At 43.3% G+C, this 19,320-nt stretch overlaps 1 protein-coding gene across 1 annotated transcript in view; it reads right to left on the minus strand.

Annotated features, from left to right (window-relative positions):
• The window catches only part of LOC136576287 (aldehyde oxidase-like), a 155,128-nt gene that overhangs the window by 84,163 nt on the left and 51,645 nt on the right, over window positions 1–19,320 (minus strand). Inside the window, exons 10-15 of the mRNA XM_066575463.1 lie at window positions 16,673–16,848; window positions 13,611–13,716; window positions 13,408–13,530; window positions 11,000–11,096; window positions 10,773–10,897; window positions 8,869–8,993 (exon numbers count right to left, since the gene is read on the minus strand). Of these exons, the coding sequence (XP_066431560.1) occupies window positions 8,869–8,993; window positions 10,773–10,897; window positions 11,000–11,096; window positions 13,408–13,530; window positions 13,611–13,716; window positions 16,673–16,848 (752 nt within the window). The remainder of the gene's footprint in view (window positions 1–8,868; window positions 8,994–10,772; window positions 10,898–10,999; window positions 11,097–13,407; window positions 13,531–13,610; window positions 13,717–16,672; window positions 16,849–19,320) is intronic.

Genomic DNA, 19,320 nt, shown 5'->3' on the forward strand with positions numbered 1-19,320 from the left:
ATTTTGTTTTATTCCCTCTAGGAGAAAATAACTTCTGATGGTTTGATCACTCCTGCAATTTGATTTAATACCATAGTGTTACATAATACCACGATCTGACAGGCTATCTATCAAGCCACACCACAGGCATGACTTGATAGACAATCTGCAGTAGCAGCCCTGTGGGCTTTCAGAAGGCCCCCAGCTGCCATTGGAGCTGAATGGCACTGGAACCTCCGAACATCAATCGGGGCATTTAACCCCTTGAGTGGCGGGTTTCCTACCACCCTGTCGTGCCCACCAGGGCAGGTTTTTTAAAATGGTCTAATCATTGAATTTCAACTAATTTTGCAGTTGTGTCTCAAGAGCCATAACTTTTTCATTTTTCCATTGACATGGCCATATAAGGGCTTGTTTTTTGCGGGACAAGTTGTGATTTTTTAAACGGGGGACGAAAAAAAAAAAAGGGGGAAAAAGAAAAAAAGGGGCCATGTCATTAAGGGGTTAAATAATGTATTAACTTCCTTCTCTGGGTCATTACGACGCATGGATACCACATGTGTGATTGTATTTTCGATTTTTTACAAAGTAAAGGGAGACAAGTGTTTTTATTATTTTTTTTATAATTTTTTAACTTTTTTTTTTTTTTTTGTCCCTTTAGGGGACTTCCACAGGGACCCATCAGGACCCCTGATCACATTCCGGGGGTCCGATGGTGACTGCCCTTTACATGCTGCAGTGACAGCCCTTTACATGCTGCAGTCACATAGACTGCAGCATGTAAAGGGTTAGCACAGCAGAGATCGGAGGTTTTCTCTTATCTCTGCTGTAAGAGCAGGTACCTAGCTGTCCTCTGACAGCCAAACACCAAGCTCTCCCTGCCACAGAGACCATCGGCTTGCTTCTGACAAGCCGATGGTCTCTATGGCAACCTGTAAACAAAGCAGGAGGTTGCCGACATATCGGCAATATCTTCTGCTGGTTTTTCAAAGCCCTTGCTTTGTTCTCTGTGGGTCTGTGCAGGCAGAGCACACTGCCACAGCTTTTGGCATTGTGCTCTGCAGCTCCCATAGTGATACATAGCCTGGAAATCTTCCGGGCTATGTTGCTATGAGCAGTGGAGCTCGTCCCGGAAATTTTCCGGGCGTGCCACTCAAGGGGTTAAATGCCACTCTCAGAATTAACTGCATCATTTAAAGAATTAACAGCTCTGATCAATGGCGGTGCTGATCTGAGCTGTTGCAGGCAGGTGTCGACTGTGAGAAACAGCCGGCATCTGCATTATATGGAGCAGAATCGACCCCTGAGCCTCCTCCATACAAGCCCCGAAACTCCTTGACATAAATGTACGTCTTGAAGCGTTAAAACCCACACTACGGGATATATATGAGAGATAAATATGTGGAGTCTCTATGGATTGAAATTCATGGATGGAAAAAAAATAATAAAATTCTCATCCCCAAAGTGTTGGCCCTTTAATAAATAATGTAGAAAAAATTGGAACTATATGCCTGCAACCACATACCTAGACTATTGCATGAGGTGGAGCCTGCGGACTTGGAGCCCTCCATTATGGAGTCAGAAGTGGTTATGGCAATGAAACAACTAGCCAAAAATAAAGCATCAGGCATAGATAACATACCGGCGGAGCTATTGCTGCCAGTACCAGGGAAAACCATCACAGCCCTGTGCCAGGCAGTATGGGCATCCACACAATGGCCACAGGTCTGGAAAAGATCTGTCTTCATCCCTCTGACAAAGAAAGGCGACTCCTATAATTGCCCCAGCTACCGAACAATAGCCCTCATTCCGCATGCTAGCAAGATCCTTCTCAAAATTATACAGGAAAGACTGAGATCAGCAGTTGAAGCGGCGCTCCCTGATGTGCAGGTAGGATTCCAGTGAGGATGCGGCATCCGCAACCATATTGCAAACCTGCGATGGATCATGGGAAAAGTTCGAGAATACCTAAAGAATATCTTCATGTGCTTCATCGATTACATCAACGTCTTAGACTGCGCCCATGACAAGCTATGGCACACCCTACAAGAGCTGGGAGTATCGGCACATCTAGTCAAGCTAATAAAATCACTTTATACCAATCAAGAAGCCCCTGTAAGAACACAGTATGGGGACACAGATTGGTTTGGGATCAGCAAAGGCGTCCGACAAGGCTGCATCCTCTCACTGTTCTTCTTTAACCTATATGCAGAAGTAATCATGCATAAAATGGACCTAGACGAATTGGAGATTGGAGTGAAAATAGGTGGCAGATACACCAACAATGTCCGTTATGCAGATGACACAACTCTGCTTGCAGAAACAGAAGCCGGTCTGAAGCCGCTGATATGGAAGATTAAAAAACTGAAAGTGAAAAAAATGGGCCTATATCTGAATTTAAAGACGACTAAAATTATGACAAGTGCAAAAAAATGGCAAAATTCAAATCGACAATGTAGTCATAGAATGCGTGTGAGACTTCATCTTCCTTGGCTCAAAAATTGACCAGGCGGAAGGATCTATGCCAGAGATAAAACGTTGTATACATTGAGGCGAAGCGCGATGCTAAACATGGGCAAAATCTGATAAAGTAGGGATATCGGCATAGTAACTAAATGCAGGATAGTGCAAGCCACTGTATCCGGGAGCCATGTATGGATGTGAAAGCTGGACTGAGAAAAAAGCTGATAGAAGGAGGATTGATGCGTTTGAGCTGTGGTGCTGGGGAAAGCTGCTGCGTATGTCCTGGACGGCGAGAGTAACAGACAGAGAAGTCCTGAATCTTATTAGACACGATATATCACTGGAGGGCAAGATGATCAGACTCACGTATTTTGAGCAGTCGCTGGAAAAATCTAAAATGCTTGTACAGATCAGTGGCAAAAAAAGACCCATCTGCCAAAGAACACGATGGCTGATACTGTCGAAGCTGATACTGGATATCACACAACTGAAAGAAGCAGCGCAAAACCGAAAAACATGGAGCTCACCTTTAGGGTTGCCGAGGGTCGTGACCGACTAAATAGCTAACAGCAACAGGCCGGTAAGTCTTACTTCTATTGTGGGTAAAATGTTTGAAGGGTTTATACGAGATGCTATCCTTGAGGACCGCAAGGAAAATAGCCATATAACTCCATATCAGCATGGGTTTATGAGTGGTCACTCCTGTCAAACCAATCTGATCAGCTTCTACAAGGAAGTAGGTTCTAGATTAGACTGGGGAGAGTCATTGGATCTTGTATATCTTGTATGTTTTCTAGATTTTTTTAATGTTTGTATGTTAGCACCAGATTGCTGTATCTATAGTTGTTTTGTCATATTCAACATTTTATATACTGCATATTAATGCTGTAATTTTTATTTTTTTTTATTTAAAAAAAAAATGCAATATGTTGGGCAATATGAAATCGCAATTCTTTTTGTTCACTTTTGGAGAAATATCTATTCATGTATGCCCCTTTTAAAACACTTGCCCTGATTACACATAAAATTGTAGTGGGGAAAGATCTCTTAACCCCTTTGGAATGAGGGGGTGGAGCTTACAGACTTGTAGGGTGATGGTTTTGACCAACCACCTTCACTTTTGATCAGGGCAGAATGTGAGATCATTTGAGAGACAAATCAGCTGTCAGCATATACAGAAAGCTGCTGATTTACGTATTATAGGTGCGCAAGACACAGGTGGAACCTCTGATGAGTATTTGTGAAATACTCATAGATTGGTCATAATTTTACGCACCTGAATAAAATAATTTGCACATAGTACAATATATTTTTTTATATAAAACTGAAATTATTTATCTAAAAACGTACAAACATTATCTCTATGCTGTTGACTCTACCCTATGTTATTAGGGGGTAATATAGATGGAGCAGTGTCAAATAGGTTAACCCTTTCCAATCCACTGTCTGACGTCTAAAGACATAATGAATTAAGGCTGTACAGCTCCGATGTTGGAAGGAGTCCGTTGGGGTTCTCTTACTGTATATTGCCAGCCTCTCTGCTGTTGGAGCCTATCCAGCATGTCAGCTCATGCAGTACTGGCTTTAGCCATTAGATAGCGCCATTGTATAACGGCAGAAAAAAAGTAAGCCCCCCCCCCCCCTAGGAAAACCAGAATACAAATTGGATTGGAAAGGGTTAATCATATCAGCATAATGCAGGCCTGAATTGGAGAACTGAAGACCTGAGAAAGGGTTACATAGTCACCTTGTTGCAGCTCTCTCTGCTTTTTGTATTATGCCATGCCCTAATTTGTTTTTATTATACCTTTCATGAACTGCTAAAGATAATTAAAAAGGTGGTAAAATATGTGGGAATCTGAGCGCCACTCATTTTATTACCACACACAAAATTATATGTACACAGATTGTAATATCCATAATTAGCAGTGTCTTTCCAGCCCATAGGGTCCTCTATTCCAGTGGTAAGAGGTGAATGAGCCAAACCCACAATAAAATGCTACTACTGAGTGTGTTTGCGCAAGCAAACGTTTGGCTAGGTGTTAGGCTAATGCTATGTCTCCTCTCCAGCGACTATAGCACCAATAATTAAAATGTATTCAGCCTGTAAAGTCATCATCATTATGGCAACATGCAAAAAGTTGTCATTCAAGTGTTGGGTATAGGTGCCTCTTAAATGAACATGGCTCAATGGTTAGCACTAATGCCTTGCAGTGCTGGGGAGTTACATTCAGATCTCATCAAGGACAACATCTGCGTAAACTTTGAAAAACTCAATACAGATGTTGACCTTGGTCAGATTTAAACCTAGAACTCCAGGACGCCTTTGATAACAACTGAGCCACCATGCTTGTTCTTTCTGCTCTAGAGGAAGAGAAAAAAAAAAGAAACCGAACATAAAAAGTACATATAGAGGTTGTTCTTGTGCAAATTTGGACTTAGAACCCCAGCACAGCAAGGCAGCAGTGCTAACAACTGAGCCACCACAGTCATGGGGGCTTAGGTTACAGTCTCCCTGCCTCAGTCTGTTTAGGAAATGGCATGAGAGAGAAGGGAGCAGCAAGAAGAAGTCATCTGATTCACTGACAGCACATGGGATTGCAGAAAGGGTCCACTTTACTCGACAAACAAGGTATAAAGTTAAGCATGCAATATTGTATATTGCTGTACTGAAGTATTGCAGTATATTGTACAAGTAATCAGGATAAAAATAAGTTTTAAAAAAATGAAAGTATTGCAAAAAAATATTAAAAGTTAAAGAAAACTTTTCCCAATTTTCACATAAAAAAAATCAAAACAATACAAAAAATATACTTGGTATCGCCACATCCATAAAAATCCAATCTATTATAATATAGCATTATTTATCCCGCATGGTGAATGCTGTCAGAAGGAAAATACACAATGATAGAACTGGTTTCTTTTGTTCCCCTTCAGTTCTGAAACAAATTGAGTAAAAAGGGTTCAAAATGGCATAAAACTACAGCTAAATTGTTTTTCATAAAAAATTTCTAATTGTTTAATTTCTATGCTTGGCTTGTTTTCCAAGGCATTGCAGATTGGAGGGCTGATATCTTTAAAAATTGAATCAGTGAGAGTATATTGACAGATCGTTTCTCAGTCCCTCCCCTAGCCTGCTGCCCTGTCATGAACAAGCATGCACTGTCTACACTGAGCCCTAAGGCAGCTATAGCAATGCTGAGAAGGGGGCACATTGCACACTGAGGAATTTCTGAGAGACAACCACTAAGGGGTTTTGTGCAGTGACAGGAGGGAGTAGCACATTGTCTGTGAGGGGAAAAGCACATTACACACTGAGGAATTTCTGTGAGATGACCCCTCAGGCGTTTTCTGCAGTGACAGGAAGAAAGCATTGTCTGTTATTTGTAAGTTCATGCAAGTTTTCCAAACAGGGAAGTGCAGTCTGTGGAGAGCAGCAGGTTATTGTTTATTACTTTCATTCCATGTCATACCATGGGGTACCCAAAAGAAACAGAAATCTTCTTCCGATGGTAGCGGCATTATTACTACAGACTTCTGTTGTTTAGTGAATGTCTGTGGAACCCTTTTAAGGTGGTATACTGCAATAGTCGAGATGGGTGAGACCACGGGGATTGCAAGATGGTTGTCACGGGTGGCTTTGTAATCCCTCCCGACAAAGGTGATAATGGGGCTCTGCTCAGCTGTCACACAGGGGCAAGATTAACATATATGGATTTGTCTGAAATAAACAGTTGTTTTGTCACGGGTGACGCCAGTACTCCAACCTGAACTCACAAGTCTAATGGTGGCGGAATAACTTGAGACGAGTCCAGTAGTTTGTATTAGTAAACTGGGAGCACGCAAATTTACTGAAGCTTTTGGAGATAACAAAATATAGTGGAATTTTGCAGGATTAAGGATGTAGCCGAGATGGCAATGATTCAATGGTTTAACATGTTGGAAACAGTAGATTTGCACTCTAAACAACAATTTCTTCAACACTTTCTCTCTCTATTCTTCTAGAGGTAACTCAGTAAAGTTTTCCCCTCCGTATTAGTTATGTGGTGGACTTACTGGAACTGTATGATGCAGGTGTTGGATGATGGTTAAAGATGGCTGCTGAACTAATCCTGGCTTTGAATTCACCAGGTAGTTAAACTTACTGTTTTGTGGAACGCTAGCCTCCAACTCAGAGCTCCTCACTGAAGGAAGGACAAGGGAGCAGAAAGGGACCTCTCTATCCTTACTGGCTTTGTGAAACACTGCACACGGCTGACTTGCTAGCACTCCTCCTCTCCTACCACAACTTGCTGCAGACACCTTTCTCTTCTGACCCCTCTCTCTCTTCTACCACTGCACACTGACTCCTTCTTCACTTCCTCTCTCCCTTCCCGCACTTTTTCTCTCCCCAACCACTCTGCATAGAGACTCAGGTAAAGGTTTTCCACACGGTACTTACTCACCAACCAGTGGAGGCGTGACAAACAGACAATAAGTAACCAGATATTTTCTGACACTAAGCTCTGAGCTTAGGAAGGAGAAAAACAGGGTTTGTCTGACGCAGGGCACCTTCTATGCCTAAGAGAAGCGCATAGACAGGTGTGACAGGACCAAAGTTGATGTGACTATTCTGGAGGACCCTCCGGGCCACTACAATACCAGCTGACAATGCTGGGGAAAGTTGCATTTGGCTCCAGTGATTTGTTTTTCAACAAGTTGTTCAATTTTTCTCCTATTTTGTCATACGAACGACTTGCAAATGTGAAATTGTTTTTTTTGCTTTTCAACTTCTCAAAGCACTCATGAAAAAAGTTTCACGGAGTGAGATCATGGGAATACAGACAGTGAGGGTGTCATGTTATTTTTTGTCAAAAATTGCTTAACACTCAGAGCTGTGTGGGTAGGTGCGTTGTCATGATGGAAGAACCCATTACCTGTTTTCCCACACAGAGCTGAGTGTTAAGCAATTTTTGATGAAAAATGGCCTGACATCCCCACCATCTGTTCTCACCCAATCTCACTCCATGCAAGTGTGTTTATGAGTACTTGAGCAGTGGAAAAGGAAATAAAACTTCACAGTAGCGCGTTGTTTATATGAAACAGCCATCATGAAATAGGCAAAAAACTTAACTTATTTAAATAAAAATCTCTGGAGGCGAACGCAACTTTCCCCAACAACGCTAGCATACCACCTCACCTAGCAACGGAAGCCTGTACTAGTAATGTCCCAACCACCAGAAGAAAATTCCTGTTTCTTTTGGGTACCCCCTTGTAAGTAGTAAAAGTAGTAAAACTTGTGACACTTATGGAGTTAGAAAACTACTATTACAGAGGGCTGTATGACAGAATCAGGAAATGTGGGGAGATGCTGATCATCTCCCCAGTCCTAATGTTCTATCATCCTGCACCTTGTACTGTTTTGTTAGGCTCTGCTCTCTATCCAGATCATCTGTGCCCCACTCATCTGCCCATAGTACAATTAGGCTGTGTTTTTGGTCTAGAGATAGGTTGTATTGTAATTAGAGATGAGCGAACGTACTCGTTTCGAGTACTTACGCACCCGAGTACCGCCATTTTCGAGTACTTCAGTACTCGGGTGAAAAGATTCGGGGGGCGCCGGGGGGCGGGGAGAGGCGTGGCGGTGCGGGGGGTAGCAGCGGGGAACAGGGGGGAGCCCTCTCTCTCTCCCTCTCCCCCCCACTTCCCACTGCTACCCCCCGTGCCGCCACGGCGCCCCCCGAATTTTTTCACCCGAGTACGGAAGTACTCGGAAATCGCGGTATTCGGGCGAAAAAGGGGCGTGGCCGAGCACGTTCGCTCATCTCTAATTGTAATCAACTGCATCATGCTTATCTGTTCCACCACCACCAATTTATCCTCCACTAGTGCATAATAAATGGGATAGATAGAAATATAGCTGTGTAGTACTGAGTGGGCATGGTTATGCTACACAGCTTCTGAAACAGGAGAAGGCAAAGTGAGCCCTGCTTGTGCTCTTTCATAATAGAGTCTAGCTCATCAGTGCGGGCAATGCCCCCAGCCAGAAACTTGAATGTAAGAGGTAATGCAAGTCAAATATGGGGCTTTTCTAAATGCATGAGAAGGAAAGCTCAATGCAAAAAAAACAAACACTTTTTATCTGCAGGAACTAGGTAAGACATAGGTGGATAGACTTTTCATGCACAAAGGTTTTCAATACCCTTAACAGAGAACTGGGTCTGTCAAATCGACAGTCCTCAGATGTTTTACTAATAATGTACAGCCTCATTAAAATAATGCCAAATGCTACCTAAAACTTCACATTTCTTCTTAGCCTTTATTTGTATTATGATGATTATATATATGTAACTTTTCATAATACCATTTACAGATGGTTACGTTAGTGTAGTAGCTGGCAGCTTACACACATAAATGAATACATATTGTCTCTTACTTTATACTTACTTGTAAGCAGCCACTGCTGTAATAGCAGCTTGAGTGGCAGCATGTGAATGCTCTAAGCCTCGACTTTTCTCCGCACAACACAAGATGCAGTCAGAAGGGACATTTAAAGCTGATGCTACTGCAGCCTGTCGACAGAACCAACAGAGTAAGAGATGCTGCTCCAGTGCACAGATAGACAAAGAAGAGCAACATTGCAAAACTCTAGCATAGTAAGAACTGCCCATGAATTTACTGAAATGTGAAAAGATTTTGTAGGCCAAGATGGCAATGCCTGCAGCAGAGGCTTAACAAGTACAGTAGTTATGGAGGCTTGTAAGTATCTATGGGGGCTTGTGGCAAAAGTTGGGATGGAGGCCCATTCTGCTATGATCACAAAAATGGTTATAATATGGTGATGGTCCTTGCACCTGTGTTATTTCCGGTCTTCTTTGGCCTGTCAGCAATCTTCCTTATACTGCCTCTCTTCCTTCTGGACACTAAATTGTGTCTCACCTTTTCCATTCACAATATTTCCTCACCTCAAAGCTCTTTTAGCAGTGGAGGTAAGTAGCCCTTCAACTACTGGATCCAAAAGCAGCTGCTATGCCCACTACCATGGTAGTTATATCCTTGACTTGCAGGATTTGTATTTGCATGAGAGAATTTGAGCGGAATGGGAAATTCCCTTTTCCTTAAACTCAGGCCGCATGAGTGAAAGTAGGAGAGATGGAATTCCTTTTAGCAAAAATAGACATATGGAAATATGAATTTGGCTGTAAGGTCCCCAAAAGCACAGCGGCCAATTATAGTATTTTAAAGGTTATTTTGACTCCGGTATTATATACTTGAATGGGTTCTACTATGGACAATTGGCTTGATTGCATATGAAATGTAAATCTCTGTCAACCAGGCCACCTCTTAAAAAGCCAGCCCACACATTCAGCTTTCCTGTCCCCAACCTATCCCAGCTCTAACCAGGTTATTTAAGGCACAGCAGTGGAAGGTGCATAAAGAATAGGAACCTTCCCATTGTTGCAATGAATGCATTTATGTGTCCTGCTAACTAGGTTTTTGACCCTCTGCCTCAATATCCACTTTTCCATGCCCTGCCTTTTCCATCCTCGGCCTGCATCAACTATATCAAGCTTATCTGTTCCACCTCCACCAATCTATCCTCTACTAATGAATAGTAAATGAGATAGGCAGAAAGATAGCTGTGTAGTACTGATTGGGCGTGGATATGCTACACAGCCTCTGTCCTGACCTGTTATCTAACTCCACCCCAGCCTGATCCTTTGGTACCACACTCCAGTGTCTTTTGATCTGTCCAGGTCAGCTCTCACTGTAATGAGACTATTCCTAACGTTAAAGTAACGTCCAGGAGGTTCTCTGCAGTGAAGACCAGATTCTTCTTAAAAAAGGTTTCAAGGGTGAAGACCAAGAACCTTTGGAGCTGCTCTTGGGATTAGCCCAAAGTCAAATCAGTCAGTGACACAGTGGGTCGATTTCATTTTCTTCGGTATTGTAAGCCTGAATGTATGCAGAAGCTGAGGACAAGTGTTCTGTAACCATAGAGAAGTTATATCATTAATGTCTACTCATATATTTATTTTTATTAGGTTTTACATCAATGTGTTTTAGGCCACTTTCACAAGGCAGTATTGCGGTCGGTATTTTGCGTCAGCACTGATAAGCCAAAACCAGAAGTCGGACATAAATGGAGAAAGAAAAGCATTATGGAAAGATTTTTTATCTCTTCCGTCTTTTGGACCAAATTCTGGTCTTGGCTTATAAATGGTAATGCAAAATACTGACCCAAATCCCACCACATGAAAGTGGACTAACAGAGTGCTTCTTTACAAAGAGCCCCTACTGTTCTACATTGTATGTGTGACTAGAACTATCTTGGGATGTCCCTTACATACCTGTATGGATGCTGGATCTTTTGTAGTTATAACCACCTCCACCTCATCTTCGTCTAGTCTGGGTATAACAAGTACAGTCTGGGGTTCCAGGTGAAGATCGTCCAGTCCTCCTATATAGTCCTCACCTGTTCTTTGAAAAGTAAAACAAGTTCAGCACTCCAGACATGGTATTCATGACTTACACCGCGGTGTTTGCGATATTTAGTATATGTTCAGTTTCAAGGTACCTTCTAGAATATGATCCGCACTTTTGAAAGCTTCTTCCACATTCCCACATTCCATTTTTCTCACTGGCTCAAAAAATGAATTGTGTTTTATGGAATCCTGATAGCCAAGGATACAAAAGCATATATTTAAATTAGTATTCAGCATAGGCTCTTGGGTGTACCTATAGTAGTGACTATATCTATGACTGCTAAAAAGGTTGAGCCTTACGCACATGGCTCCATTTTGTATGGATGTAAAGAGCTTTGTGTGGCACGGAGTGTTAGGGCAGAGAGTATGTAGCCCTAAGCTCTCGCTCACGACCTGAAGGTTACAGGTTCAGGTTGCCGGCTCAAGGTTGACTCAGCCTCGCATCCTTCTGAGGTCAGTAAAAAGAGTTCCCAGCTTGTTGGGGGGTAAATATGACTGGGGAAGGCAATGGCAAACCACCCCACAAAAACTGTCTGCCAAGAAAACATCACGATGAGATGTCACCCTAGGAGTCGGTCACGACTTGGTGCTTGCATTTAAAGATGCAACAATCGTAATGTGAAAATGGGCCATAAGAGTTAATAGAAGTGTCAATAGACCAATACAGTCGCCAAGAGATGTACAACCCCCTCTCCAAGAGACCAAGGAGTGAGAGAGTGGCGTGCAGAGCCCTATCTGTGTGAATAAGATTATCCTGACATATCCAGGGATTCATCAATATAATATAGCTACAATTTGTCATTAAATTATGAAGTAATTCTGCTGACCCTATCCCAATCTACACAACAAAGCTGAGAATTAAGCTGCAGAGAACAGGAAATGTCAGGTTATTGTGTGTGCTCTACTAGCTAGTGTGAAAACTGGATTATTTCAGGAAATAGTTTTTTATATGACTATTTACACTGTAGATGAAAAAAACACCACAACATCTTATAACAATGTATACAATATTCTGATGTTACATTCCATTTAATAGTAAAATAGACGTCTCTAGGTGAATAAATTATAAGAAAAAGATTATTTGAATGTAACCCCATATTTCAGACATTAGTATCTATTTATCTCTTTTAGGCTGGGTTCACACGGGACGGATTTGCCGAGGAAAAACGGTGCGGGATCTCTGTGCGGCAAATCTGCCCACGGCTCCTAATGCTGGGATTAACCAGTCATGTGGACGAGATTTTGCAAAAATCTCGTCCACACGGAGAGGCCAATCCATCGCGGCAAAGCCGCGCTGTGACGGCACTGTGGCGTGGAGTTGACAGCTGCAGCATGTCAATTTTTTTTTTTTTCTATGGGAATGGAATGCTGGTGGTCGAACAGCTCCAAAACCTGCAGAAGACTGCAGCAGATTTTGAAGCAGCACTTATCCTATGGATATATTGTAGTTTTTTAGTGCTGCCAAACCATGAGATTTCCGCATCGTGGGAACCCAGCCTCAAAGTGATGCTTTTGTTTAGAATGCCCAAATTAAAACACTTGCTGCTAGGTTTCTCTTGAGTTTTTGGCTGAATATTGGAGGATATGCCATAAATATTTAAGGTTGGAATACCCCTTTACATTCTATTATGGGATTGGCATTTCAGTGACTAAGGGCTTATTCAAACAAGCATATAGTGGCCAGTGGTTTCACAGCCGGCGTATATATGCTACCATGTAATGCACGGGCTTGGCGTATATGCTGCCGGGCGAAGGAAGACAGCTCTGCTGAGTTGTCTCCTCCTTTCCTCCCCCTCGCCAGCTCACCTCCGCTCTTCTCCCCTCTGGCTGTTTGAAATGGGAGGGGGTGGGGACAAAGCTAAGCTCCTGCCCCCTCCCCGCTCATTGTCCGCAGCCAGCAATGGGAGGGGGTGGGACGGGGCAGAGCTTAGCTCTGAGCTCATTCCGCCCCCTCCCATTGCAAACAGCGGCAAGGGGCGGATAGGAGAAGAGAAGGGGGAGGGATTTTAGTAGTCACGCTGCTAAACTCCCTCCCACCTCCTTTCTCCAGATGCTGTTATTGGCTCCTGTAGGAGTCTATGGCAGTGGCTGTAGTCGGGCCAGAAAGATAGTTCCAGGACTATCCTTCCCGCATGGCGTAAAAGCGCCTGGCCGGGCACTTTTAAGTCGCAGAAATACGCATGTGTGATCTGATGCATTGTAAGCCAATGCATCAGATGGTAGCATATATCGTCTGGCTGTGAAAACGCCGGCCGATATACACTCGTGTGAATAAGCCCTAAAACCCATGCTAGCTGTGTACAGGCGTAGCTTTCAGCTATAATTTACACCAGTTTCTGGCATAAATTATAGTAAATCTGATGGGCTGCGCATGGCCCCCTACCACTAGGCCTGTGGGGTACGGTGTAAACCCTCAAAAAGCATGTGAGCCAAAATTGTGACTTTCGATGCCAGAATCGTGGAGTAGGCAGTTTAATTCGTATGCCCCAATATGTTTTACCTGGATGGATAAAACAGCAGGCTCCTGCTCTTCATACTGTACTCGGACTCGTGATGCCGCCTGGTTGGCGTGGCTCTGGGTGTTTGCTACTACAGCACATATAGCTTGTCCAATGTATTTGACCTAAAAAAGACAAAAATGTAGAGTATGCGTTCACAGACATAATATAGTTGTGTGTAAGAAAACAGGCATTTTAACTATACCTCATACTCTGCAAACAAATCAGAGTTGTTTAGTCCCGGGACATCTGCTGTGGTTATTATATCTATTACTCCCGGTAATTTCAATGCATCTTCTTTATGTATGGATCTGACAAAATAGAAGAAGTTAATATACAGCATAAATACAGGCTGAAGAATCTATGCCAGAGATAAGACGTAGGATAGCATTGGGGCGAAGCACAGTGCTAAACATGGGCAAAATCTGGAAAAGTAGGGATATCGGCATAGCAACTAAATACAGAATAGTGCAAACCAGCGTTTTCCCCATAGCTATGTATGGATGTGAAAGCTGGACTGCAAAAAAAGCTAATCGAAGGAGGATTGATGCGTTTGAGCTGTGGTGCTGGTGAAAGCAGCTGTGTATACCCTGGACAGCGAAAGTAACAAACAGAGAAGTCCAGAATCATATAAGACCCGATATATCACTAGAGGGCAAGATGACTAGACTCAGGCTCACATATTTTGGCCATGAAATGCGAGCAGAGGCGCTAGAAAAATCTAAAATGCTTGGACAGATCAGTGGTAAAAGAAGACCCGTCCGCCAAAGAACATCATGGCCGATACTGTCAGAGCGGATACTGGCATGGATATTACACACCTGAAAGATGCAGCGAAAACCGAAAAACATGGAGGGGGCTTGCCTTTAGCATCGCGAACGATTAAACAGCTAACAACAACAACAACTAACATATGGTACTGGCCTAATATTTGGAGCAGTGTACTGGACTTGGCCCTTTCATGTGTTACAAGGTCCACAATTCATTTGCCTGGCTGCAAATAATATTATTTCTTGCTTTTATGGCCAACTACACTTCCCTCAACAACAACCGATGTAACAAAAGCCGCAGGGCATCACAAATCACACGTCAGGGGTAGAGAATATCTATTTTATACAACCCATAGAAATAGCAAAAAGTCCCTTCTATAATATATAGCAAATAAAAGAAAAGGAAACTGGAAAACTTCAACTCCTCTGAAGAAGATTGTCCGAAACACACGTCAGGGGTCTAGCCCCCACACCATGGTGGAACCCTGGAGAGCCTTATATTACTAATAGTGCAGAGAGTGTCCAATACCTATCTATAACATGCACTTTGTCTTTTCCTCCTTGATGGGGGTTATACTGCAGATACACTGATGGCTATTGGCCTGGACAGATTTAGTGATATATATTTATTCTGGTTTGTATTGTGCTCTCTGGGATTCATATTATGTGGGGATTTTTTAGATTTAATGTGTTTTTATACTTGTGTGTATTTTTGTGTTTTTTCTTCATATGAGTGAATGGGACTGAGCCGCAATATCAAGCAAAACTGCTATGAAATGTACGGCGCTATGCTTGTATGCAGTGAAGTGACAGCAACACTCACCCGAGCGACGCAGGCACTTCAGGCAGCTGATCAGTGGGGGTCCAAGCGGTGGATCCTCACTGATCCAATATTGAAAACCTATCCTTTGGATACATCATCAATATTAAAGTTCTAGAAAAAAAACTTTAAAGTATATTGGTAAGTTTTATTAATTTTAATTTGCAAACCACTATAGGCCTCTTTATGTCATTAAACAACCCCTTTAATATTTTAACAGGGTATGTTGACCCTTATGAGACCCATAAGCTGAGCACTAGAGATGAGCGAGCGTACTCATTAAGCGAAATTACTTGAGCGAGTATGGGCATTTTCGAGTACATGCCTGCTTGCTGAAAATATTTGGGGGCCGGCGGGGGAGAGCGGGGTGGAGATCTCACTCTCTCTCTTCCCCATGCTCACTCCCGCAACTCTACACTTATCCCCGCCGGCCCTCGAATCTTTTCGGACGAGCAGGCATGTACTCGAAAATGCCTATACTCGCTCAAGTAATTTGCCTAAACGAGTACACCCATTCGTCTCTACTGAGCACCAGTCGCGTAAGCATGCTGCACTCCTTTAGTTTTGAATGGAACCTCCACAGATAGCTGAGTGGCAAAGGCTTATGCGGGGGCTGGCTAGCAAATTTAGCCTGGGGCCAAGCACACAACATTGGCCCTTGAGTAGTGGCCTGCTCTAAGGGTAGAAACATATGGTGTAGCTGGCCACTTAGACACATAAAGGACAGGAAAAGTTATATGGCCATTCACAGCCGCAGGTTGGAGGTTAGTTGCAGTTTATTATTCCATCCTTTAGCCCCAATGTCCATGGGTGGATTTTAATTATAAAATCTGCACGTGTCTCCCACACGAGAGGTCCACAGATCTAGAAGCCCATAGGGATGCATTAGCATCTGCAGGGCAATTTAATGCATTCGGATGCAATTTAATGCATTCTTTTCCCGGCGAGTGGATCGCATCCATGGGAAGAAATCACAGCATGCTTCATTTTTCTGCGGATCCCGCAGGGACGGTTTCCATTAAAATCAATGGAAGCCATCATATCCGCGGCACAGCCACAGCTGTCATTGTGGCTGTGCTGCGGATCCACGGGAGAGCAGGAGAGTAAAAAAAAAGAGCACTGAGCACGCGACATGCGGCCGACGCATAACGGCTGAAGAGCATGCAGTGTCGGAGGTCAGAGCTGTGTGACTTTGTGTACTGAAGATTCTGTAGGTGCTGTTAGTGGCTGCTGTTGTAGAGGGGGAAAGAGGTGGCCCTAAACATCTGCTGTGGGTCCGGCCGGGGGGGCGCTCATGCCTGCCTGCTTCCGGCCCAGCCCGCCCCTGCACTCGGGTATTTTCAACAGCCCCATTTAAATGAATAAAGGGCCGACCACTCATTTTCAGACACTGCTCCATTCAGTGTGACGTTACTGCAGGTGGGAGAAGCATCCATGCAGTGACAACCACCGGAGAGACGCGGGACCCCGTTCTTAGGTTCAGTGGGGATGTCTGTGGTAAGACCCCACTGATCAGCGAGTTATCCCATATCCTGTGGATAGGGAATAACTTGTAATTCCGGTACAACTCCTTTAAGCAGAATGAAAGTCATAATGTTAGTTGTTGCAGAAGGAAGAAAAATTGTATCACTTTGAATTTCCACAGCCAAATAGAATTCTTATAACACAGACTCTTACATGATTTTAGCACGGTGTCTGCTGCTGGTTACTAATGCTAGGAAAAGTTCTCCATCCACAGCTGATGTGTCTTCTGCATCATTAAACTCTTCCTCTACTATGGTTTGAAGGCCATAAGCTTTGTAAGATACTGACTGTCCATTTTCATTCTCAGGTAGGTGATTGAACTCATTGTTCTAAGACACAAACATACAATACAGATGCAATCATTTGATTAAGCGCGGATACTACATGATTATTGTGACTGTGTCAATGTATCCCTTGGATTATTTTTAATTATTCTTCGTATATATGTTCTCATTCTGAATGGTCTGAGTTTGTGTGTTATACACATTACTATGTAGCTTAGGGCTCCCACCCAATGGCGTTTTTTTCTTTACTGCGCTGTGAGAGTAAGTGAAAACTCTCGCAGAGCAGTGCGAGAAAATCACTGGGATATCGCTGCGACAGTCTTTTCAATGGGGCCAGCGACAGCAGCGCTAGCCCCATTGAAAAGATATGGAGAATGCCACAGACTTCTGCCTGTGGCAGAAGTCAGCGGCATGCTATCCCATTGCTTTCAATGGGATCGCCGATCCCATTGAAAGCAGTGGTTTCTGACAAGCCCCGCAGAATAATTATCGGAGAAGGGCTTGAAATATAAGCCCTTCCCCGATAATCATAAAAAAGTGGTTAAAAAAATAATAAAGTGACTCACCTCTCCTGCTGTCAGCCGCGTCCTCCAGCTGGCTCCCCAGCACTGCTACTGAGCTCTTTCAGCAGACGGGGATTTAAAAATCCCCGCCTCCTGAAAGGGCTGTTCAGATTGGCTGAGGGCTCTGCCAATAGCAGCTACTGCTTAGCTATTGGCTGAGCGCTCAGCCAATGGCAGATAGCTCTTAGCTATTCATTCATGAATAGCAATATCTTAGCTCTTAGCTATTCATTCATGAATAGCTATCTGTCATTGGCTGAGCGCTCAGCCAATAGTTAAGCAGTAGCTGCTATTGGCAGAGCCCTCAGCCAATCTGCACAGCCCTTTCAGTAGACGGGGATTTTTAAATCCCTGTCTGCTGAAAGTGCTGGACAGCAGTGCCGGGGAGCCAGCCGGAGGATGCGGCTGACAGCAGGAGAGGTGAGTAACTTTTTTATTATTTTTTTAACCACTTTTTTATGATTATCAGGGAAGGGCTTATATTTCAAGCCCTTCTCCGATAATCATTCTGTGGGGCTTGTCAGAAACACTGCTTTCAATGGGATCTGCAGCAGTGCCGATCCCATTGAAAGCAATGGGATAGCATGCCGCGGACTTCTGCCACAGCTGTCACAGCTGTGACAGAGGAAACTCCTGCCACAGCTGTCACAGCTGTGGCAGAAGTCAGCGGCATTCTCCATATCTTTTCAATGGGGCTAGCGCTGCTGCCACTGGCCCCATTGAAAAGACTGGTGATGTCACAGTAATATCCCAGCGATTTTGGGATATCTGCCTGCATTTTTCTCGCACTGCGATGCGAGACTTTAACTTTAGAATTGCATCGCAGTGGAGAAAAAAACGCCAGTGGGTGGGAGCCCTTAGTCTGCTTTCACACCAGTGTTAGGGCTCAGTTCAGCTCTTGTCCATCAAGTTTAGCCTATTTCGCCCACCCCCCCTCACCCTCAATGTTGATCTGGAGAAAGGCAAAAAAGGTAGAAGCCAATTTTGCTCTTTTGAGGGGAAAACATTCTTTCCCGACTCCAAGTCTAGCAATCGGACTAATCCCCGGGTCACTGCCCATTCTGAAGTAATTAGTGACTATAACATGTAATATTGTAACTCTCAAGAAAGGTGTCCAGGTCCCTCTGAAAATCTTTTATCGAATTCACCATCACCACATCCTCAGGCAGAGTTCTATAGTCTCACTGCTCTTACAGTAAAGAACCCCCTTCTATGTCAGTGTAGAAACCTTCTTTCCTCTAGACATAGAGGGTGCCCCCTTGTTACAGTCACAGTCCTGGGTATAAACAGATGGTGGGAGAGATCTCTGTATTGTCCCTTATACATAGTTATTAGGTCACCTTCAGCTGTCTTTTTTCTAAACTAAATAACCTCAGTCATCTTAAACATATGACCTTCCTGAGTACCGCTGCCCAAAACTGTTCACAATATTCCATATGTGGTCTGACCAGTGACTTATAAAGAGGAAGAACAATGTTCTCATCATGTACCTCTAGACATCTCGATGCCCCCCATGATCTGCCTTGCCAGCAGCTTCCTGACACTGATTACTCTAGTTAAGCTTACAGTTAACTAAAATCCCCAAGCCTTTTCCATATCGGTGTTTCCCAGTGGTTTCCCATTTAGTGTGTAATGGTAACATGTATTTCCTTTGCCCATGTGCATAACTTTACATTTATCAGTGTTAACCCCTTAAGGACATGGCCTATTTTGGGCTTAAGGACGCAATGATTTTTGGCGGATTTTCTTCTCCATTTTTCAAAAGTCATAACTTTTTTATTTTTCCATCGACGCTACCATATAAGGGCTTGTTTTTTGCGTGGCAAACTGTAGTTTTTTTTATCGGTGCCAATTTTGGGCACATTTGACTATATTGTAAAACTTTTATTTTTTTTTTTATGATAGCAGGGAGAGAAAACGCATCAATTCTGCCATAGATTATTTATTTATTTAT

This window comes from Eleutherodactylus coqui, chromosome 8, assembly GCF_035609145.1.
Source record: "Eleutherodactylus coqui strain aEleCoq1 chromosome 8, aEleCoq1.hap1, whole genome shotgun sequence".
Lineage (NCBI taxonomy): Eukaryota > Metazoa > Chordata > Amphibia > Anura > Eleutherodactylidae > Eleutherodactylus > Eleutherodactylus coqui.